The following is a 24,993-nucleotide window of genomic DNA, read 5'->3' on the forward strand; positions in this document are numbered from 1 at the left end:
CTTCAGTGCCTCTGCTGTGCTTGGTGCTGGCCTCACTGCATTGCCTTTTGGGAGAGTTGTCTCCTGTGGCCCTGCTTCTTGGAGTCTTGAATGTTTGTTCACCTTTCCTTCCTTATTTTGTCTTAAGTTCCTAATTGCCAAAAGTCTCTTTAGATTTCTGAATAAAATATTTTGATCTCTTGTCAGTTTAGCTCTGTGGCTGCTTGTGTGTATTAAATGTGTTTTTAAGTAACTGAAAGATAATCAAAAGGCATTTGGGCTACGTGGAAGTTTGAAGTACACATCAGGTCTTTATCTTGCACAAGAAAGGTGTTTTGAAATAACTTTAGAGCTCCACAGTCGATCTCTCACAGCAGATTGGAAGAATCTTGTAGATACCCAGGGAGTACTAATATATATGAACTGAACTCTTTTTCCCCTTTGAATTACGTAAATTATTTGACTAATGGGTTTCTTTGAAGGGATGTTGCTTAAAGTTTTGGGCTGAATGTTTTCATGCTCTGAAAACTTTCCTCCCCTTGTAAATTAGCATAAATGCATGGTTTTGTTTATATTCTTAATGGAAAAAAGGTGTGAGTGGCACTTGCTGTTGAATTGCTTTGAGATCATTTGAGGAAATTTAGTATTACTCAAGGTCATCAAAATTAATGAGGACATGGCAGTTTGGAATGGATTATTTTTATCAAAGGCAGGATCAGGATGCTGCTGAGGAACACAAAGACATCTCTGAAATTTCACGGGCTGCCCTGCAGTGGTGAAGCAGTGTGTGATTGCATTTTTCAGTGTGGACTCTCCAGGCATGGTCTGCTTTGTGAACAAAGGCTTTGTGTGTGTGTGTGGGGGGGGTTAAGTTTTTAGTATTAGATGTTTTGTTTGTTTGTTTGTTTTTTTATACTGCAGGTTCTTATTAGTCATCAATTTTATACGTATCAATCCCAATCGCCCAATTCAGCACACCACCATCCCCACCCCACCGTGGTTTTCCCCCCTTGGTGTCCATACGTTTGTTCTCTACATCTGTGTCTCAATTTCTGCCCTGCAAACTGGTTCATCTGTACCATTTTTTCTAGGTTCCACATACATGTGTTAATATACGATATTTGTTTTTCTCTTTCTGATTTACTTCACTCTGTATGACAGTCTCTAGATCCATCCACGTCTCAACAAATGACTCAATTTCGTTCCTTTTTATGGCTGAGTAATATTCCATTGTATATATGTACCACATCTTCTTTATCCATTCGTCTGTCGATGGGCATTTCGGTTGCTTCCATGACCTAGCTATTGTAAATAGTGCTGCAGTGAACATTGGGGTGCATGTGTCCTTTTGAATTATGGTTTTCTCTGGGTATATGCCCAGTAGTGGGATTGCTGGATCATATGGTAATTCTATTTTTAGTTTTTTAAGGAACCTCCATACTGTTCTCCATAGTGGCTGTATCAATTTACATTCCCACCAACAGTGCAAGAGGGTTCCCTTATCTCCGCACCCTCTCCAGCATTTGTTGTTTGTAGATTTTCTGATGATGCCCATTCTAACTGGTGTGAGGTGATACCTCACTGTAGTTTTGATTTGCATTTCTCTAATAATTAGTGATGGTGAGCAGCTTTTCATGTGTTTCTTGGCCATCTGTATGTCTTCTTTGGAGAAATGTCTATTTAAGTCTTCTGCCCATTTTTGGATTGGGTTGTTTGTTTCTTTAATATTGAGCTGCATGAGCTGTTTATATATTTTGGAGATTAATCCTTTGTCCGTTGATTCATTTGCAAATATTTTCTGCCATTCTGAGGGTTGTCTTTTCGTCTTGTTTATGGTTTCCTTTGCTGTGCAAAAGCTTTGAAGTTTCATTAGGTCCCATTTGTTTATTTTTCTTTTTATTTCCATTACTCTAGGAGGTGGATCAAAAAAGATCTTGCTGTGATTTATGTCAAAGAGTGTTCTTCCTATGTTTTCCTCTAAGAGTTTTATAGTGTCCGGTCTTACATTTCAGTCTCGAATCCATTTTGAGTTTATTTTTGTGTATGGTGTTAGGGAGTGTTCTAATTTCATTCTTTTACATGTAGCTGTCCAGTTTTCCCAGCACCACTTATTGAAGAGACTGTCTTTTCTCCATTGTATATCTTTGCCTCCTTTGTCATAGATTAGTTGACCATAGGTGCATGGGTTTATCTCTGGGCTTTCTGTCTTGTTCCATTGGTCTATGTTTCTGTTTTTGTGCCAGTACCATATTGTCTTGATTACTGTAGCTTTGTAATATAGTCTGAAGTCAGGGAGTCTGTTGTAAGGTTAGATTGTTTATTTGAGATTTTTCTTGTTTCTTGAGGTAGGCTTGTATAGCTATAAACTTCTGTCTTAGAACTGCTTTTGCTGCATCCCATAGGTTTGGGATCATCATGTTTTCATTGTCATTTGTCTCTAGGTATTTTTTGATTTCCTCTTTGATTTCTTCAGTGATCTCTTGGTTATTTAGTAATGTATTGTTTAGCCTCCATGTGTTTGTGTTTTTTACGTTTTTTTCCCTGTAATTCATTTCTAATCTCATAGCATTGTGGTCAGAAAAGATGCTTGATATGATTTCAATTTTCTTAAATTTACTGAGGCTTGATTTGTGACCCAAGATGTGATCTATCCTGGAGAATGTTCCATGTGCACTTGAGAAGAAAGTGTGATCTGCTGTTTTTGAATGGAATGTCCTATAACTATCAATTAAATCTATCTGGTCTATTGTGTCATTTAAAGCTTGTGTTTCCTTATTTATTGTCATTTTGGATGATCTGTCCATTGGTGTAAGTGAGGTGTTAAAGTCCCCCACTATTATTGTGTTACTGTCGATTTTCTCTTTTATAGCTGTTAGCAGTTGCCTTATGTATTGAGGTGCTCCTATGTTGGGTGCATATATATTTATAATTGTTATACCTTCTTCTTGGATTGATCCCTTGATCATTATGTAGTGTCTTTCCTTGTCTCTTGTAACATTCTTTATTTTAAAGTCTATTTTATCTGATATGAGTATAGCTACTCCAGCTTTCTTTTGATTTCCATTTGCATGGAATATCTCTTTCCATCCCCTCACTTTCAGTCTGTATGTGTCCCTAGGTCTGAAGTGGGTCTCTTGTAGACAGCATATATATGGGTCTTGTTTTTTTATATCCATTCAGCAAGCCTGTGTCTTTTGGTTGGAGCATTTAATCCATTCACGTTTAAGGTAATTTTCGATATGTATGGTCCTATGACCATTTTCTTAATTGTTTTGGGTTTGTTTTTGTAGGTCCTTTTCTTCTCTTGTGTTTCCCACTTAGAGAAGTTCCTTTAGCATTTGTTGTAGAGCTGGTTTGGTGGTGCTGAATTCTCTTAGCTTTTGCTTGTCTGTAAAGCTTTTGATTTCTCCATCGAATCTGAATGAGATCCTTGCCGGGTAGAGTAATCTTGGTTGTAGGTTGTTCCCTTTCATCACTTTAAGTATATCATGCCACTCCCTTCTGGCTTGTAGAGTTTCTGCTGAGAAGTCAGCTGTTAACCTTATGGGAGTTCCCTTGTATGTTATTTTTCTTTTTTCCCTTGCTGCTTTCAATAATTTTTCTTTGTCTTTAATTTTTGGCACTTTGATTACTAAGTGTCTCGGCGTGTTTCTCCTTGGGTTTATCCTGTATGGGACTCTCTGCCCTTCCTGGACTTGGATGGCTATTTCCTTTCCCGTGTAAGGGAAGTTTTTGACTCTAATCTCTTCAGATATTTTCTTTGGTCCTTTCTCTCTCTCTTCTCCTTCTGGGACCCCTATAATGTGAATGTTGTTGCGTTTAATGTTGTCCCAGAGGTCTCTTAGGCTGTCTTCATTTCTTTTCATTCTTTTTTCTTTAGTCTGTTCCGCAGCAGTGAATTCCACCATTCTGTCTTCCAGGTCACTTATCCGTTCTTCTGCCTCAGTTATTCTGCTATTGATTCCTTCTAGTGTAGTTTTCATTTCAGTTATTGTATTGTTCATTTCTGTTTGTTTGTTCTTTAATTCTTCTAGGTCTTTGTTAAACATTTCTTGCATCTTCTCGATCTTTTTGCCTCCATTCTTATTCCCAGGTCCTGGATCATCTTCACTATCATTATTCTGAATTCTTTTTCTGGAAGGTTGCCTATCTCCACTTCATTTGGTTGTTTTTCTGAGGTTTTATCTTGTTCCTTCATCTGGTATATAGCCCTCTGCCTTTTCATCTTGTCTGTCTTTCTGTGAATGTGGTTTTTGTTCCACAGGTTTCAGGATTGTAGTTCTTCTTGCTTCTGTTGTCTGCCCTCTGGTGTGTGTGTGTGTGTTTGTGTGTTTATTTCCTCCTGTGTGTCTCCCTGCCAGGGGTGTGTCTAAGGGCTGTGCCCACATGATTAATTCTGCTGATTCTTGGCCAGGCAACACTTTACAGACAGGTGTTGTCTTTTAATTTAGCAGGGCAGAAGACCCTTTTCCTTCACTCTCAAGATTGCTTTGAGAGGCTCGACTGGGATTGGCTGTGTGTTTCTTCGTAATTATAGCCTCCTTCTAGCAATCCCAATATATTAAACTGTAGAAATTAACATATTACTTAGGGGTTGAATATTTTCCTTTCAGAGTGGTTCTGTTTGGAGTTCCTTTAAATAGCTAGGTCTCCCATTTCATTAAAATAGAATTTGAGTCCCAGAATTTGCTTTGTAGGAATACAGATCCTTATCAAGGTGCAACACACCCATGATCACTCTCCTAGTGTCTCTGTGTCTTAGAGGCAGAGCTTCTCTTCACTGGAGATTGAAGCAGTGTTTCACATTGGATGAGGAGCAAATGGGGAGATGCATTTTTTTCCTCATCAACTTTTTTCTCATGTCTGTCTAACAGTTCTACTAAGAGCTAATTTTTTGAATCAGGGCTGCCTTCCCTGTGTTCTGAAGCTTTGCCCACATGGAAGTGTCTGTGTGGGTGGGTGGAGCCCCTTAGAGACAAAGTGCAATTGACTGTGCTGTTGCCCCCTGAAGATCAGCTTTTCCTCTGCCATTTTCCCTTTGTTGCTTTTTTGAAGGTGATCAGTAACAGCAAAACCTGCCCCTTAAGTAGTTGGTATGGTTCTAAAGAGCTGAGAAAAGAATTCATTGTGTCCTCTGTGTAAAGAAGTTTAGTGGCTCATGGAAGGGAAGGAAAGAGAAAAACCAAATTTGATGGGACTTAAGAAATCCATTACTTTCCAGTTTCTTCTCTGTCATGGGCATCTGATGGCCTGGGTACTATTTTAAAGTTTCCTCTGTTTTTAAAATGTTTTGAGAAGGGGGCTGGATCAATGTCTTTCATAGTCTAATATGTGTGGTTGTTGAATGTTTAATTGATGTTTGCTTTTGTCTGTCAGGAGCTTGGGGCTGAGGTTGTTTTGAAGATGTTTGTTAACTGGGGGTTTACAGGCTTTTCATTGTTATTGCTGACCTCTCAGTGATTGTCATTCTTCCATCACCACACAATTTATTCTCTAAAATGACAGGAATTCAGATTACCTAAAGGTACTTGCTAATTAAAAATTGTTCTCTAAAAGCCACTCCATAATCAGCCAGGCACACTGTAAGCAAAACACTTATTAAGCAGTCTAGAATGAAACAGGGGGTTTATGCTGATTATGAACATTGACTTCCAAACACAGAGTAGTTGCTGATGAATTATCATTATACTAATATTTAGAAATAAATTTCACTTCTAAACCTGCTGATATTTAATTGGTTTACTACTTCCTTTCTAAAACCTAATGAACTAAAGATACAGGTTTCCTTCAGAGACTTGTAATCTGCTTTGTCAGTGAATGGTAGCTCAGCATTAGTTATATATATATATATATTTTTTTTTACTACTTATTTTATTTATTTTACTTTTGGCTGCATTGGGTCTTCGTTGCTGCGCGCGGGCTTCTTCTCTGGTTGCGGCGAGCGGGGGCTACTCTTCATTGCGGTGCGCGTGCTTCTCATTGCAGTGGCTTCTCTTGTTGCGGAGCACAGGCTCTAGGCATGCGGGCTTCGGTAGTGTGGCACATGGGCTCAGTAGTTGTGGCTCGCAGGCTCTAGAGCACAGGCTCAGTAGTTTTGGTGCACGGGCTTAGTTGCTCCGCGGCATGTGGGATCTTCCCGGACCAGGGCTCGAACCTGTGTCCCCTGCATTGGCAGGCGGTCTTAACCACTGTGACACCAGGGAAACCCAGCATTAGTTATATTAATATTTATTTGTGGATCAGTTTTCTTCCCTGTACCTTAATGCCCTTTGTAAATATTTTTGGAAGTGTGTCATTAATGCAAAAATTTGAATTCTGTTACTAAATCATTTCATAGCTGCTCTTTGCTTTAGTTGTCTTGAGAGGCTAAGTACGTGACCCATCAGGACACACACAGTCATTATTCCTGTGGTTTTTAACTGAGCAGTCTTAAACTTAAATTCTAGTTTTCCAAAATTCTAAAGGATCCAGTTTGCTTTGTTTTGTTTCTGTTTCTGTTCGGGAGAACATAGAAATTCTGTTTCAAATTGTGTCTGGACCTTAATAAGAGATTCCAGTTCTGGAATAGTATTTGTGTTGAATAATTAGAGACTTGTGTTTCCTTCTTTTTTTTAATTTTGGGAGATGGGAGGAATTTTAGGATGACCTAATTCTGGATGTGGTTGTCTGCAACAGTTTGTCTTATAAAAGATTATTTATCTTGTGCCCCTCTCCCCCACATTTTATTATTAAAAAAAAACCAAGTATACCAAAAAATTGAAGGAATTGGTGAATCTTCATGTTAATATTTTGCTCTATTTGCTTTATCACAAAACAATCCGTCTAGCTTTCTTTATCTTGTTTTTTCTTTCCGCTCAAGAAGAAATGACCTTGCTAATAGTAAAGTGGAGAGAGAGACAGATAGACAGACATGCATAGTGCCTGACACATAGTAAATGTAATAGAGCTGGTTGGCAAGAGAGAGAGCGAATGTGAATGAATGAATAGGACATGCTTCTAGATTTAGGATACAAAGAGGCAATTCCCAGCTAAATCCCTGCCATTAGGGCCTTACTGTTGGGTCAGGAGGTGAGAAACCAAAGAAGGCAGACACTGTGCCAGGTAGCTCACATGAAGCCTACGGTGAAGGTCAGCATGGTTAGCATGGCTACTGGAGTTCTGGAGTTCAGAAGAGGGAATATGATCCCAGAAGACTGGGGCAGTTGACAAAGGCTTCTTGGAAGAAATGGAGGTGGAAATGGGCCAAGAGGTAGGGCAGAGCCTGAGAACAGAGATGTGGGCACAGGGGCATTCTGAGCCACGGGGAGCCTGAGGCTACCTAAGTATTTGGGAGGAGTGACAGTGTGATAAATAGCCAGTAGCCTGTAAGTGCTTTATTCAGGTGATTGGAGAGTGGACCATCTTCCTTGTAGTGCTCCAAGGCAGGGCCCACTCCTTATTCCCTGAGCACTCCCAGTTACTCCCGCTCCAGGGCTCCGCCTTTGCTGGACTCAGTCCCTCCAGATGTCTGTGTGGCTCCCTCTTCCTTCTGGCCTCTGCTCAGTGAGAACTTCCCTGTTCCCCCTATATAAAATAACAGCTCCTTCTGGCCCACACTAGCCAACTAGCACCCTCTAACATACTTTTTTCTTCTTTCTACTGTGTCCCCAAAGCCTAGTACAGTGCCTGTGATTATATATACATATATATGTATATATATAGATATAAAGAGTTGGTGCTCAGGAAACAGTTGATGCATGAAGGGACGAACAAATGGGAATTCTGAGGTGTATAGGGCGTTTGGGCAAGAAAATATCTTAAAGGGACCAAACAAGCAGCTAAGAGAAGCTTGAGCTGGGCAGAGAGTCACCAAAATATGTCTTAGGGCCAGTGCCCTTGTGGGGAAGGTTGAGATTTGGGTATGGTTAGCTGACCTGCTTAGAAAAGCTCCCAGGGAATTCATCCTTGACATTTTCTCTTTGAAAAATTCATGCTCCTAAGTGAAGCCTTTGGTGATTCTGATGCCTCTTGTGCTCCTCCTAGGATCCCTGCAGTGGACCATGAGACGGTAATGTCCACTGAGGACCTCTGGGAGCCATGTCAGACGAATCCGCCTCAGGGAGCGATCCAGACCTGGACCCAGACGTGGAGCTGGAGGATGCGGAAGAGGAGGAGGAGGAGGAGGAGGAGGTGGCAGTGGAGGAGCATGGCAGGGATGACGAGGAAGACCTGCTGGATGGTGAGTGACTCTAGTGAGTGACAGAGGTTGCCTTATCTTTATTCTAATAGAATTTTTGCTGAGACAACTTCGTGTTGGCAGTTGGATTTCTTAGGTCATCATCCATCATGAGAAGGCAAAGACTGGAACACAGCAACAATGAACTCATATGCTCTTCCCCACGAAATAAATTGTTGTTCCTCTATATAAGCCTCACTTTAGTGCTGGAAGGACCTTTAGCATTCACCTTGTCTTTGATGATGTGCAGACTTAGGTCTAAAGATTTGAGGCTGGAGCATGCTTGTTCAAGTCATGGAGGGAGTCAGTGGCAGAGTTCCTGTGGTGAGACAAAGTCGTGGTCTGGTGGTCACGGACCCATCAGGTGGCCACAGATAGGTGTGAGGATAACTGTGAGTGGTCTGTGAGTTTCCTAAGTTACATTCACAATTCTGCTTCTGTGAAGATGAGGAAGTTATCTGGGGAGAGATTATTAGATGGGTTCACAACTCCAGGAAGCTTATTGCATCTCCTGCGGTGCTGCTCTGCCTCCCAGCTACTTCAAGTGACTATAAATTGCTCCTGCTGTGAGAGAACTGCCCCTCTGTAGCTGGTGGACCCCTTCTGGACTCCTGTTTGGTTTGCTTGGCTCACCCTTCCTTTGTCCCCAACTTGCTGAAGTGGCATTGGACTTTTCCTTTTCATCGTTAGTCTAATGTTAGGTCATCTGGCCAGCCACACAGCTTCTCAATTAATTCTAACCTTTCATGGCATAGGATTTGGTTGTTTGTAAGCTTCCTGTTGACCTAGGAATAAAGTTTTTGTCTTTTTATAACACACCAATATTCAGTTTTATACCTGAACATTGCACTAGATCATCATTGCTTGGATCTTCAGGAGCCTAGGAAGATGCATTCCTGCCATTCTCCAGATTCCAGGAGAATGAGCATGTATCCTCTTCGTTTGCTGATGTTACTGTCTTCAGTTCTCATTCATCCTAACAGCTGCCATATGGTTCAGGGATCAATTTTCTGTCATTTAAACTGTCTAGAGGTCTTTGCCCCATTTCCAGTTTACCTCTGGCAGGAAATTACCATTTCACTCCCCCACACCCACAGCAGCATCTTCTGCTATCCACTGCCAGCTTGGTCAGCTGGAGTCTCCCCACAGCTAGTTCTGCAGTTCCCGTCTATAAAGTAGAATGAGTAGAAGTAACAGAAGATAGTGATGTGAGGGTATATCATCAGACTGTCTTGCTTGCCTCTCATGGTTCTTTTTTTTTAATAAATTTATTTATTTTATTTATTTTTGTCTGCATTGGGTCTTTGTTGCTGCGTACGGGCTTTCTCTGGTTGTGGCGAGCGGGGGCTACTCTGCGTTGCGGTGCGCGGGCTTCTCATTGTGGTGGCTTTCTTGTTGCGGAGCACGGACTCTAGGCGCGCGGGCTTCAGTAGTTGTGGCACGCGGGCTCTAGAGCACAGGCTCAGTAGTTGTGGTGCACGGACTTAGTTGCTCCGCGGCATGTGGGATCTTCCCAGACCAGGGATTGAGCCTGTGTTCCCTGCATTCGCGGGCGGATTCTTAACCACTACGCCACCAGGGAAGTCTGCTACCCTTATTCTTATGGAGTTTGCAAGGAAAAGCCAGATGCCCACTTCTTTTCCTCTGGTATCTTTTTACTTCATTACCTGTGCTGATTTCTCTGCTGTTTTCCTGGTTCTCCAGTAGGGGTACTGTCCCTAGGAAATCACTGTTCTGCTTTCTGCCCTTGATTAGTTTATGTGTTCTAGAATTTTTGTATAAATGGAGCCATATAGTATATTCATTCTCTTTCTCTTTCTGGGAGTCTGACTTCTTTCACTCAGCATAATTATTTTAAGATTCATCCATGTGTGGGACTTCCCTGGTGGCACAGTGGTTAAGAATCCGCCTGCCAACGCAGGGGACACGGGTTCGAGCCCTGGTCCAGGAAGATCCCACATGCCATGGAGCAACTAAGCCCATGCGCCACAACTACTGAGCCTGCGCTCTAGAGCCTGCGAGCCACAACTACTGAGCCCGCGTGCCACAACTACTGAAGCCCGCACGCCTAGAGTCCGTGCTCCGCAACAAGAAAAGCCACCGCAATGAGAAGCACGCGCACTGCAACGAAGAGTAGCCCCTGCTCACCACAACTAGAGAAAGCCTGCGAGCAGCAATGAAGACCCGATGCAGCCAAAAATAAATAAAAATAAATAAATCTATAAAAAAAAAAGATTCATCCACATGTATATATCAATTGTTCATTCGTCTTCATTGCTGAGTAGTATTCTATTGTATAGGTATACCCCAATTTGTTTATCCATTCCCTGGGTTTCTTTTTTTGTGGGGGGGTTTCCTTTTTTTCTTTTGTATTGTTAATACAAATAAAGCCACTATGAACATTCATGTATAATCCTTTGTATTGACATGTGTTTTTATTTTGCTTGGATAACAGATTCTGTCATCTCTATTGGCTATCCAAGTCATGGGGGGCAATGGAATCAGAGCTAAGAATAGAACCTGTTTATGTTTTGCTAGAGACCTCCCCTTAGATGAACCATTAACATTCAGCAAATCAGATTATTCACCTATCCATGAATCCAAGTGACTATTCTCCAGCCCATAGACCACCATTTATTTACAAGACTATCAGAGTAGACTTGGTCACATTCATTATTTGAAATCAAGGTCTTGTTAGAAAGGTACCTAACAGAGTCTATTAGGAGTCAAATTTGCATAAAAAGCTGTGTAGCCCAGTAAGTATTAGTGCCTAAAAGAATGGCAGGTCTCAAAGAGAGCATGGGGCACCAAGAGAACAATACAGTATGTGAGAGTGACAAGGGAAAGGAATGCATTCAGTAATTCAGTAATATTTATTGAGCTTCTCCTCTTTGGCTAGGCATGGGCATGGGCATTGGGAACACAGCAGGGGATAAAAATGCCTCTCCTCATGGGATTTTCATTTTAGTAGGTTGAGACAGATGATAAATAAGTACATAAACAGTATGTCAGAAGGTGTTAAGTGCTGTGAAGAAAGGGGAACTGGGTAAGGTATGAATGTGGGATGATGCTTTTTTATGTCGAATGGTCAAGAAAGACTTTACTTGATTAGGTGACTTTTGAGTTGAGCCATGGAGGAAATAAGGGAGCTAGCCTGGTGGTTATCTAGAGAAAGAGCATTCCAGGCAGATAGGATAGCAAGAGCAAAGATCCAAAGGCAGGAGCTTTCTTGGTGTATGGAGAAAACAGCAAGGAGCCAGGGTAGCTGAAGCAGAGTGTACCAGGCTGAGGGTGGTAGAAGAGAGGCCATGGGGGTCAGACTGTGTGGGGTCTTATTCTGTGAGGTGGGAGCCATTAGAGGGTTTAAGCAGAGGAAAGATCACACTGGCTGATATGTAAGGAACAGGCTGTGAAGGAGCTGAGGGCAAAAGCAGGCAGGTCAATTAGGAGGATACTGCAAAATTCCAGGCAGGAGGGATGGTGACTTGGTGGAGGTGGTAGAAGTAGTTGGATTCTGGATATGTTTTGAAGATGGAGCCAATAGAATTTGTTAATGAAATAGATATAGATTGCGTCAGAGTAAGAGGGAAGGTAAGGATGGATTCCAAGTTTTTATTGAACAACTTGAAGATGCCATTTTCTACGCTTAGGAAGATTAAGGGAGAGGTACAGATTGGGGACAGAGAGGAGTTCGGTTTTGAAGACATGTTAAGTTTGACATGTCTTATGCCTCCAAGTTGAGATGTCCAGAGGGCAGTTGACTATTAAATTGAAGTTCAGAGGAGAACTCTACATTGGAGGTAAAAAAGTGGGATATATCTGTATATGAATGGTACTTAAATCACAGGACAGGATAAGATTATTCCAGGAATAAGAGAATTAAAGAGAAGTGGTCTGAACAACTAAGCACTTGGCAGCAGAGGCGGGGAAGGAATGAGGATGATCTAGGAAAGAAAATTGAGAAGAAATGGCCACTGAGGTAATAGGAGACCCAAGAGAAAAGTGTTATGGAAGCCAGGTGGAAAAAAAAAAATCATTTCAAGGAGGAAGTGATCAACTGTGTTAGTTAAAGGCAACCAATAGTCCTGGTAGTATGAGGACTAAGAATTGACTGTTGGATTTAGCAGTGTGGGGGTCCTTGGTGGCCTTGATCAATTTCAGTGCAATGACAGGGACTCAAACAAGAACAGGTGGAAAACAGGTTTTATCTTTTTAACTTTTTGCCAGTGGGACTGATCAGGTAGGGAGGGAGAAATTGATGGTGCAGGAGAGATTGGGGGCAGTCCATACTGGCTAAAGCCAAGCTGTAACTGTGGTCTGGGAAAGCCTTTGCCTCAGCACTTTAGTGTATGATACAGAGAGGAACACCCCACAAGACAAGGCAACCATCTTCATCTGAATTTTGTGATCTTGGGCAAGTCCTTGATGAGCCTTTAGGTTCTTTTCCACAAAATGAAAAGTCTGCAACCTGAATTCTAGATCTGTTGTTCTCTTGTTCTGGATGAAGACAGGGAAGAATGGGCATGTTTTTAGGAACAAAAAGGAATCACCAAAACAAAAGGGCTATGAATCAGCTGGGGAAGCAGTTAGACCATGTGACTGAATGCACTAAGACAGGCAAGACAGTGTTAATAGCATTCTATTGCATTTCAGAATTTTGTTCTCAACATAGATGACAAGAAGCATTCCTTAAATTACAGATTCAAGCCAGATCTTTTTTTTTTTTTTTTTTTGGCCATGCCACACAGCATGCGGGATCTTAGTTCCCGGACCAGGGATCAAACCCATGCCCCCTGCAGTGGAAGTGTGGAGTCCCAACCACTGGACTGCAGGAAGTCCCTCAAGCCAAATCTTTTTCTTTTTATTCTGTATTTCTCTCTTCCTTCTCCTCTTCCCCAGAAACTTGTGTCGCTTTTTCCTGAGACAACTTGAATATATGTTGTTGGACTGATTTTTCAGAATAGTGTATGTCAGAGTTTAGGGTGACCTCCATGTTAGAAATGAAGTAGTGCTGATTTTGATACTTGTTCCTGTCCTCCTTTTCTGTGTGCTAGGGTTAGGGAGACAAAGGGGCAGAGAGTTTGGGTGTGCTGGGGGCAGAAGATTGTTTTATAAACCTGCATCAGAAAAGCATGTCAGACATTGACCTAGTTGTTCAGAGTGACTTTTTTTTTTTTTTAATACATGTTACATTTTATTTTATTTATTTATCTTTTTTGGCTGCATCGGGTCTTAGTTGCGGCACGTGGGATCTTTGTTGCAGCATGCAGGATCTTTCGTTGCGACGCGCGGGCTCTTAATTGCGATGTGCAGCCCTCTCTCTAGCTGTGGCGCGTGCGCTCCAGAGCACGTGGGCTCTGTAGTTTGCAGGATGCAGGCTCTTTATTTGAGGCATGGGGGCTCAGTAGTTGCAGTGCACGGGCTTAGTTGCCCCATGGCATGTGGGATCTTAGTTCCCCAACCAGGGATCGAACCTGCGTCCCCTGCATTGGAAGGTGGATTTTTAATCACTGGATGACCAGGGAAGTCCCCAGAGTGAATTGTAGGGCCTTTAACATTCCTTCCCAACAGTCCAGGGAGTGGGAGTATCTGATTGTGGTTTTAATTCGTATTTCTGTAATTACTTAAGATGAGCTCTTTTCCACATGCTTATGATCATTTTCACTTTTGTGAAGTGCCTGAACTCATGTTTTTGACCATTTTTCTTTCTTCCACAAATTTCTTATTGATTTATACGAATTCTTTATATCTGGATGTGAGTCTTTTTAATACACACACACACACACACACAGACACACACATACACACAGCTTTCCCATTTATATTGCTTGATTTTTCACTCTCTTAGTTGTGTATTTTTTGCAGTTTTATAATCTTTTTTAGATTGTATTTTTGATGATCTATAGGTGTTTTAATTTTAATGAGGTCAAATTTATCATTTTTTTTCCCTTTATGTTTAGTGCTTTTTGTGCTTTGTTTAAGAAATATTTGTCTACCTCAAGGTCATGAAGATATTCTCCTGTTATCTTCTAGAAGCTTTAATGTTTTACCTTCACATTTAGGTCTAGGATCCATCTGGAATTGATTTTTGTGTGGTGTGAGGTAGGGGTCAAGCTTCATTCCCCCCCCCCACCTCCACCAATATGATTATCTAATTGATCCAGTATTCTGCATTACCTTTTTGTTTTACCCTTTGTTGTAAACAAAGGCACAGTACATTTGTGCCTCTGTTTCTGAACTCTATTTTCTTCCCTCATAACTTTCAGCGAAATGGGAGTAGAGGAGAGATTGTTCAGGGTGGTGGCTAGGAGCATGGACTCTGGAGCCAGATCAACCACCTGAGTTCAAATCCTGTCTTTAGTACTTATAGCTTTGTGAAACAAGTTTTTTCCTCTGTAAAATGGGAATATTGTAATATCATCTACTTAATAGGGCTGTTTCGGGGACTGAATGGGTAATATTTGTAACATGAATAAATCTAGCTGAAGGATAACAAGCATTGCTGGTGAGCTGGGCCCCAGTGCTTTTGGGAGCAGAGCTAGTGACTAGAGCAGTTTTGGATGGGCTTGGACATGACTGGGCATGGGGTAGGGTCCATATCTAGCAGGGCTCATCACAGACCTGTGCTGAAACTACAGCTATTCCCCAGTTGCTGTGCCTGCCCTGATTTTGGAGTTACCCAGCAACCCTCCTGAAGAGAAGGTTTTTCAGTATTTTTTAAATCTTCTTCTGAAGTCTTCAAATAATCTTTGGTCCAATTTAGAATACAGAAGCAGAATGTGCCAGGTTTGAATGAAGTTCCCTAAACAGCATACCAAGAGAGACAGCAGCAGCTATTAACTTTCTCTCTGCAGCTATATTGACAGGCACTACAGCTTAGCAGTTGGGCACATCCTAAAATAAAAAGGAAGAAACCTAGAGAGGGCTTTCTGGAGGCTAACCTTTAAGCAGAGACCCAAAAGAGAGTATGGGTTAGAATTGTCATTAGAATCTAAAACATAACTGTTAGATGAAGAAATGGGGAAAGACAGACACAGCCTCAGCCAAGGCCTAGAGACCTTGAGAGCACTGTGCTTTTGAGGCTAGAGAGCAGGGAGTGGAGGGTGTGTGGGTGCAGGTGGTTGGAGGGAGGTACTTGCTGGTCAGAAGGAAGGCTGGATACTAGCAATCAGAAAAAGCCTTAAGCATTTTAGATTTTATCCTAAGGGTAGAAGGGACATTTTAAGGTATTTTAGAAGATCCTGGGTGGGTGGAGACTGTGACATGATCAGATTCAGAAAGCTCTCTTTCTGCAGCAAGCAGCGTGGATTGGAGGGGGAGTCATCAGAAGGCGGCAGGGTGACCCTTTGGAGGCTTGTGCCAGAATCCAGACCAGGTAGTACAGTGGTATGGAGAGAAGTAGAGTGGGATATTTAGGTAATTTCTTCAGGCACAGAATTTGTGATTGAGCATGAGGAGATGAGAGGTTTTTTCCTTGATGGTGATCATATATGGTAGAGGTCTATAGAGTTGTTTCCCTGTGGAGTGTAAGGTCCTGGGAGAGCCACTGCTGAATGCTCTTCCAGCTTAGAAATGTTGTACTTACATTCCAGCCACTCTTTTAATCCGGAAGCAGAGATGCAGCGTGCTCTCAGATAGATGCATATTTTCTTTGCATTTTCTGTGGCCCTAAGGAAAAGATTTGTTTTATATCTAATGTGGTCAGTCAGAAAGGGCTTTACCTGTCTTTCTCTGACCAGAATTTACTCTCCAGCCTTTTGCATTCATAGAGTTAACATTTAAGGTTTCAATTAATGAGAAAATTCAGGAGGTCAGTGACATGCAATCGTTTATTATTTTGCCAAGGCATGACTTTAAATGATGCTCTCTGGGGTATGGGAACTGATAAATGAGCCCTGCCCTCCACAGCATCTGCTCCTCAACCTACCTTGTTTTCTGCTCTCAAATCAGAAATTCTTATCCTCAGTAAGAGTCTGAAGGGATCATTTAACTGTTTCAGTTATATGTGAATGCATTTTGTGGAGGAAATTTTTTGCTGGAGGTATCTTTCTTCTCTCTTGCCTCCTGTGCTTTCCCAGAATGATATCCGATGCTCTGCTTGTGAAACCCTAGTCTTTGTGTACAGCCCTTTCTCAACTACTGAATCATTCTGGGAATTGTGTGTGTATGTGTGTGTATGTGTGTGTTTTGTGGTCGTAGCCTCAGTGCTTCAAAGCATTCATCAGTAGAATGAAAAAATAAACTGAGTTGTGTTGATTTTTTTCCCCCCCATACAGGTTACTAGCATGCTTTTGTTTGTTCATAGGACCAGTGTTACTGTCTTCTACTCTCTTAGGTTAACAGATACAACAGTAACAAATTTTGGAAGATTATCACCTTAGTGTGTGTACCCAAGTCCTCTCTCAAATAAAAGCAGCAGAATTCGAGCTGTTGGTGTTACTCTTTGCCCATTCCCTCTTAAAAGGGACAGCACTTGTGCCCTCCTAGTTTCCTCTTGCTTGTTGTGGACACCCTTACATGGGCCCCTAGTGAAGTTTGCATGTTTTGCAAAGATTTGTGTGTTATTCTGTGTTTCCATCACCATTTAAAATGGATTTTCAGGTGGGAGAGTATGGGGCTTTACTTGCCTGAGCTCCAGAGGGAAGGGCTACAATCCCCCGAAGCTGCAAGCAGGCTTGTTCTCTTCATTCCTCTCTTAAAATCTTCCCTTTGCGGGTGCAGAGGTCCTGTTAATTCTAGCCTCCTTGAGAGAGGCTGCCAGTTGGAGCCCTCAAGAAGAGCAGGAAGCCCAGCATGGATTGACATGGCCCTTGAACCAGCTCCAGCCCCGACACCTCTCTCAATCAGTTGCAGCATCCGGTACCACTTTACTCCCTGTAGTGCTGAATGGCAGGTAGTGAAAGCACTAGCTCTTTAGTGATTCTGAAGTTTCCAGGAATAATTTGCTTGAGTTTTTAATCTATTTTTATTTCTCCCATATTTGGATCACTCATACTTTGGGAAACAAGCAAAAAACATTTCATTGCTTCTGTCTTCCCATTCATATCCCTAGCCTATTTCTTTTTTTTAATGGAGATGTAGTTGATTTGCAATATTATATTAGTTTCAGGTATACAACACAGTGACTCAAAAATTTTATAGATTATACTCCATTTATAGTTATTATAAAATATTGGCTATATTTCCTGTACTGTACAATATATTCTTGTAGCTTATTTATTTTATATAAGAGGCTTGTACCTCTTAATCCCCTACCCCTATCTTGCCCCTCCCCTCTTGTCTCTCCCTGCTAGTAACCACTAGTTAGTTCTCTATATCTGTTTTTGTTTCTTTTTTGTTATATTCAGTAGTTTCTTTTATTTTTTAGATTCCACATATAAGTGATAATATACAGTGTTAGTCTTTCTCTGTCTGACTTATTTCACTACACATGATACCCTCCAGGTGCATCCATGTTGTTGCAAATGGCAAAATTTCATTCTTTTTTATGCCTAGCCCAGTTTTTTTAAAAGATCTGTTTATTTATTTTTAAATTTTTATTTATTTATTTTTATTTTTTGCTGTGTTGGGTCTTTGTTGCTTGTGCACAGGCTTTCTCTAGTTGCAGCGAGCAAGGGCTACTCTTCGTTGCGGTGCGCGGCTTCTCATTGCGGTGGCTTCTCTTGTTGCAGAGAACGGGCTGTAGGCGCGCAGGCTTTAGTAGTTGTGGTTTGCGGGCTCTAGAGCACAGGCTTAGTAGTTGTGGCGCACGGGCTTATTTGCTCCACGGCATGTGGGATCTTCCCGGACCAGGGCTCGAACCTGTGTCCCTTGCGTTGGCAGGCAGATTCTTAACCACTGCGCCACCAGGGAAGTCCCCTGGCCCATTTCTTTAAAAAAACCCAACACATTACTAGGGAGTTGAGAGACCCTTGGAGAACTCTTGAGGAAACAGTGACCAGCCTGTTGTCTCTTGAGGCCCTTGGCAGAGTGTAGAAGGAAGGGCTCTCCCCCACAGGAAGCTGGCTGCAGGTTGCCAGATGCCACAGTCACCAGGTGCCTTGGGTAGTGTGTTGTTTCTCAATGAACTGCAGCCATTTCCAGATAGGAGTTGGCTCTTTCTCCACCTTCTGTTCCTTGGGCAGCAATAAGGTTTCTCTTCCTTAATGTGTGATGATGGCTAGGTGTGGGATTGCTTGTGGAATTCTGGGGGATGGAAGGAATGGGGGAAATTAAGCTGAGTAGGTGATTGAGCATTCATGTTTGGTATAAAGCCATAGGATGTTAAGGATGATAGTGGATGTTTTCTTATGACTGATGGAATAATAAAGTTGAGTGATTAGAGAAAGCTGGGAAACACTTCAAGAACCAGCTCAAATTTCTCAGGTAATGATGTCAGTTTTGGCTATTTGTGGTGATGATGTTTTTCATATTTAAGTGTTCATATTTGTAAGTGTTCATATTCTGGATATACTAATCCTTTACTATTTATATTGTTAATAGCATCTAGTCTGTAGCTTATTTCTTAACGTTGCTCACAGTGCTCTTTGTTGTAAAAAAAAAATCTGTAATTTCATTGTAGTCGGTTTAAGCAATCTTTCATATTGTTTGATAGTCTTATTTCATGAGTGAAAAAGTGAGAGGACATAGGAAAGGCATATTTTAAAGATTGGGATGTGGTTTTCATCAGCATCTTTGGGTTTAATTTGGATTTTTAAAATTTTGATTTTGTGAAATTATTCTAGACATTACCTTGTCTGTAAGATTTTAGTAAAGCCAAGTATTCACTTTACATTTTCTCTCATTTCTTTATATCTTATTCCGAAATTAAACTAGAATCCTTCAACGTTTCAGCCTTAGTCTGTCTTCTTTCCTTTGCTCAGAAGTTCCTACTTTGTGGCTGATTTGCTGAGAACTTGGTAATTCTTGCCTGTGGTTGCAGAGATGGCCAAAAATCTTCATCATCATGCTGAGCAGAGTCAAAATTAAATCTGTCTGCAGCAGAGGGCTAGAATTTCAGATGGGCTGAAAAGAGGTGTAGTTGTGTTTACAAATGACTGTTTCTTTAGTATTTTGGCCTTGATTGTGCTATGAGCAGTGGTTCTCTACAGGGATTGATTTTGCCCCCAAGGAGACCTTTGGCAATGTATAGAGACATTTTTGGTTGTCACAACTGGGAAGATGCCACTAGAATCTAGTAGATGGGGGGGTGGGGGGTGGGATGCTGCTGAACACCCTACAATGTACAGGAGAGCCTCCGACAACAAAGGATTACCCAATCCCAAATGTCCGCAGTGCCAAGATTGAGAACCCCTGTGCAGTCTTGGTATCTTTTACAAATGATTTGCAGTTGTTCCCCAGCCCTGTGAGAGCTAAGTGGAAAGCCTGGCCGTTTCTTTTCTTCATGTCTTAGGTTGTTTCATGAGTTAGTTAGAGTGGTATCGGTCCCCTTGCTCTCAGATCTCACTTTAAAAGATGTGTTTAATTTGGAATCCTCTAGTGCCTTTTAGCATTAATGCTGTGAAGAGTTATTTCTTCCCAAGGAGCAACTATGATGAGAATTTTTTTCCCTCTCAAACTGGCTTCTATGACTATTTTGAAGGTGAATCACATTTTAGTTTGGGTGAGTTTTTAACTTTTTAAGGCTTATTGGAAAATATATTGGCTTGTCATGACATATATTGAGTCAGGAAAGCTCAGTCCACAGAGAACATCAATATGCACTCATAAATGCTGACATATTGAAGATATTGAACATAAACATACTGAATAGGAACTGGTACACTTCAGTGGATTTTTTATTCATATGTGTTTTTCTCTAGTGACAGTTTTTTTAATAAAAACAAGCTCATCTTGAAAAATTCAACGTATATTTATTGAGCATCTGTTAGGCAGCTGGCATTTTTGTTAGGCTTGAGGGATATAGTGGAGAATGAGATGGACAGAATCCCTGCCCTCAAGGAGCTATAGTCTAAAAGGAGAGACAGGTAAGTGTTGGATCAAGTTCCTAAAATAACTTCAGATCTTGATAAGAACCTTGTAAATAATAAAGAAAGGGAATAAGCCCCGGGGGTTGGGAGGAAGGGCCTGTTTTAGCCAGTGTGTTGGTTGTGGCAGTGGTGGTAAGGCTGTCTGAGGATGTAGCATTTATGCTTCAAAGAATCAACTTTTGGTTTTGCTTTTGCTCTTTAAAGTATGTTTTCCTCTGCTTTTTATTGTTTTCTTCCTACTACTTTCTTTGGGTTTGGTTTCCTGTTCTTTTTCTAATTTTTTGAAAAGAAAATTTATTTACATCATTGATTTTCACTCTCTGTTTTTTTTGTTTTTGTTTTTTTTGCTGCCCTTTGCCACATGTGGGATCTTAGTTCCCCGAACAGGGATTAAACCTGTGCCCGCTGTATTGGGAGCGCAGAGTCTTAACCTCTGGACCACTCTCTGTTACTTTTTGACATTAATTTAAGGCTATGAATTTCTCTTTAAGAATAACTTAGCAATATCACACAATTTTTAAAAATCAACTTTATTATATAATTTACATAAAGTAAAGTTCACATCTTTTACCTGTGCAGGTCGATGATTGTTGACAAATGTATGTACCCATGTTATCATCACCCTAATCAAGATATAGAAAATATCCATTTTCCCAGAAAGTTCTCTCATGCCCCTTTGTAGTCAATTTTCCAGGCAACCACTGAACTAAATTCTGTCATTATAGGTTAGCTTTGCCTGTTCTAGAATTTTATATAAATGGAATTATACAATACATATTCTTTTGTCTTTGGCCTCTTGCTCAGCATAATGTCTGTGAGATTCATATGTATTGTTGCATATGATCATAGTTTGTTATTTTTTATTGCTGAGTAGTATTCCAATTGCATGAATATATTACCCCTTGTTTATACATTCATCTGTTGATGGACATTTAATCTTATGAATGAACCTGCTTTGAACATTCCTGTAAAGTTGATTTTTTAAAAAAATTAGAGATATGTTTTCATTTATTTTATTTTTATTTATTTTATTTTTTTGGCTGCATCAGGTCTTCGTCACTGTGCACGGGCTTCTCTCTAGTTGTGACATGCAGGCTTCTCTCTAGTTGTGTGCGGGCTCCAGGGCACGTGAGCTCTGTAGTTGTGGTGCACAGGGTCCAGAGCGCTCTCTCGTTGAGGCGCGCAAGCTCAGTAGTTGTGGCATGTGAGCTTAGTTGCCTCGTGGCATGTGGGATCTTAGTTCCCCAACCAGGGATCGAACCCACGTCCCCTGCATTGGAAGGTGGATTCTTTACCGCTGGACCACCAGGGAAGTCCCTGTTTTCATTTCTTTTAGATAAAATATCTATAAGTGAATTACTGGGTCATATGGTAGGTGTATGTTTAACTTTATAAAAAACTGCCAAAATGTTTTCCAACATGACTGTACCTCTTCACACTCCTGTCAGTAGTACATGAGAGTTCCAGGTGCCCCACATCCTTGCCAGCACTTGATATGGCCAGTCTTAGGAATTTTAGCCATTCTAAGTGGGTGTCCAGTGGTATCTGATTATAGTTTAAATTTGCATTTCCCTAATTATATTGAGCACCTTTTCATGTGTTCATTGGCCATTTCTATATCTCTTTTTCTGAGGTATCTGTTCCTCCCCTTTTGCTCTTTATTGGGTTGCTTGTTGTCCTTTTAATGAATTGTGGTTTTGAAAAATATATTCTAGATACAAGTCTTTCATCAGATATATGTTCTGCTGTTTTCTACAAGACTGTGACTTGATTTTTTATTTAGTTATAATTGACATAAAATATATTATTTTCAGGTGTACAACTTAGCGATTTGATTTTTTTTTGGCTGCGTTGGGTCTTCGTTGCTGTGCGTGCGCTTTCTCTAGTTGTGACAAGCGGGGGCTACTCTTCGTTTTGGTGCGCAGTCTTCTCATTGCGATGGCTTCTCTTGTGGTGGAGCACGGGCTCTAGGCACGCGGGCTTCAGTAGTTGTGACACGTGGGCTCAGTAGTTGTGGCTCGCGGGCTCTAGAGCACAGGCTCAGTAGTTGTCGCGCACGGGCTTAGTTGCTCCGTGGCATGTGAGATCTTCCCTGACCAGGGCTCGAACCAGTGTCCCCTGCATTGGCAGACGGATTCTTAACCACTGCACCACCAGGGAAGCCCCAGCAATTTGATATTTTTATACATTATGAAATAATCACCACAATGAGACCAGCTACCATCCATCACCATATAAAATTGTTACAATATTATTGACTACATTCCCTGTGTGTACATTACATCCCCCTGACTTATTTATTTTATAGCTGGAAGTTTGTACCTCTTAATCCCCTTCGCCTATTTCCTCTGTCTCCGCATACCCCCTCTTGACAACCACCAGTTTGTTCTCTGTATCTATGAGTCTGTTTCTGTTTCATTTTGTTTGTTCCTTTGTTTTGTTTTTTAGATTCCACATACAAGTGAAATATGGTATTTGTTTTTCTCTGACTTATTTCACTTATACCCGCCAGGTCGATCCATGTTGCAACAAATGGCAAGATTTCATTCTTTTGTATGGTTGCGCAGCATTCTCCCCCTCTGGAATCTTGTCCCTTCAACTCCTGGTTGTCTCAGCATCTCTTCAGTGCCTTCAAAAGAGTTTTGTTGTTGTTGTTGTTTGTTTGTTTAAATTTGCTAACATATTCCTAGCTGTTCTGGGTGCCTCCTTTGGTTTGCCTCAAGCTATTCCGTCTTAGCTTGAAGCAGAAGCACCAAGCCAACATTAAAAAAAAAAAAAAAGTGTGTGTGTGTGTTTTTGAGATATAATTCACCACTTTAAAGTGTACAATTCAGTGGTTTTTAGTATATTCACAAGGTTGTGCAACCATCTCTACTTTCTAATATCAGAACATCCTCACCACCCCAAAAAGAAACCCTGTTACGTGTAAGCAGACACTCCTATTATCCTCTCCCTCAGTCCTTGGCAACCACTGTCCTACTTTCTGTCTATATAGATGTACCTGTTCTGTGCATTTCTGTAAGTGGAATCATATAATATGCGGCCTTTTTTGTCTAACTTTAACTTAGCATAATAACTAAGTCAACTCTGCGTGTGTGGTAAAATATGTGTAACATAAAATTTAGCATTGTAGCTATTTTTAAGTGTACAATACTGTGGCATTAAGTACATTCACATTGTTGTTGCAACCATCACCACTGTCTATCACCAAAACGTTTTCATCATCCCATTCTGAAACTCTGTACCCATTAAACAATTACTCCCCATTCCCTTCTCCCCCAGCCCTTGGGAACCTTGGGAACCACGATTCTACATTCTGTCTCTATGATTTTAACTACTGTAAGTACCTCATATAAGTGGAGTCATGTAGTATTTGTCTTTTTGTGACTGGCTTATTTCACTTAACATAATGTCCTGATTTATCCATGTGGTAGCATGTGTCAGAATTTCCTTCCTTTTGTAAGGCTGAATAATATTCCGTTGTATGTATATATCACATTTTGCTTGTCCTTTCCTCTGTCCATGGATACTTGGGCTGCTATGAACGTGAATGTATAAATATTTCTTTGAGACCCTACTTTCAGTTCTTTTGAGTGTATATATAGAAGTGGAATGGCTAGATCATATGGTAATTCTATGTTTAATTTTTTGAGGAATTGCCATACTGTTTTCCACAACAGCTGTACCATTTTACATTCCCACCAACAGTGCACAAGGGTTCTAATTTCTCCGCCTCCTTGCTAACACTTGTTTTTTTAATAGTAGCTATCCTAATGGGTGTGAGATGGTATGTTATTGTAGTTTTGATTTACATTTCACTAATGATTAGTGGTGTCAAACATCTTGTCATGTGCTTTTTGGCCATTTGTATATCTTCTTTGGGGAAATGACTGTTTATATCCTTTGCCCATTTTTTAATCAGTTTTTTTTTTGTTATTGAGTTTTTGGAGGTCTCTTTATGTTCTGGGTGTTAATCCCTTAATAAATATATGATTTGCAAATTCTGTGTGTTGCCTTTTCACTCTGTTCATAGTGTCTTTTTTTTTTTTTAATTTATTGAATTTTGGCTGCGTTGGGTCTTCATGCTGCGCAGGCTTTCTCTAGTTGCGGCGAGTGGGGGCTACTCTTCGTTGCGGTGCGCGGGCTTCTTATTGCAGTGGCTTCTCTTGTTGCAGAGCACGGGCTCTAGGTGCACGGGCTTCAGTAGATGTGGCTTGCAGGCTCTAGAGTGCAGGCTCAGTAGTTGTGGCACATGGGCTTAATTGCTCCGTGGCATGTGGGATCTTCCTGGACCAGGGCTCGAACCTGGCAGGCGAATTCTTAACTACTGCGCCACCAGGGAAGCCCTGTTCATAGTGACTTTTGATGTGCAAAATTTTAAAGTTTTCATGAAGTCCAGTTTGTTTGTTTGTTTGTTTCTCTTTTATTGCCTATGCCTTTGGTGTCATATCTAAGAAATCATTGCCAAATCCAATGTCATGAAGTTTTCCCCCTATGTTTTTCTTCTAAGAGTTTCATAGTTTTAGGCTTTACAGTTAGGTCTTTGATGCATTTTGAGTTAATTTTTGTATAAGGTAAGGGTCCAGTTTCATTTTTCTGCATGTGGATATCCAGCGTCCTGGTACCATTTGGCAAAGTAACTGCCCCTTTCCTATTGAATGGTATTGGCAGTTTTGTTGAAAATCATTTTGGCCATATATGTGAGAGTTTATTTCTGGGCTCTATTTGATTGCATTGGTCTATATATCTCTATTTTATGCCAGTATCACACTGTTTTGATTACTGTAGCTTTGTTGCAAGTTTTGAAATCAGGAATTGTGAGTCCTCCAA

General features: G+C 41.0%; 1 protein-coding gene across 8 annotated transcripts in view; it reads left to right on the forward strand.

Moving 5' to 3' along the window:
• RAD54L2 (RAD54 like 2) overlaps nucleotides 1-24,993 on the forward strand; it is a 92,372-nt gene that overhangs the window by 30,348 nt on the left and 37,031 nt on the right. For all 8 annotated transcript variants that reach the window (XM_082414894.1, XM_082414888.1, XM_082414890.1 and 5 more), the window contains one exon: nucleotides 8,002-8,197. In XM_082414894.1, coding sequence (XP_082271020.1) covers nucleotides 8,056-8,197 — 142 coding nt within the window. In that variant the 5' untranslated portion in view covers nucleotides 8,002-8,055. The remainder of the gene's footprint in view (nucleotides 1-8,001; nucleotides 8,198-24,993) is intronic.

This window comes from Balaenoptera physalus, assembly GCF_965194825.1.
Source record: "Balaenoptera physalus genome assembly, chromosome: 11".
Taxonomy (NCBI): Eukaryota; Metazoa; Chordata; class Mammalia; order Artiodactyla; family Balaenopteridae; genus Balaenoptera; species Balaenoptera physalus.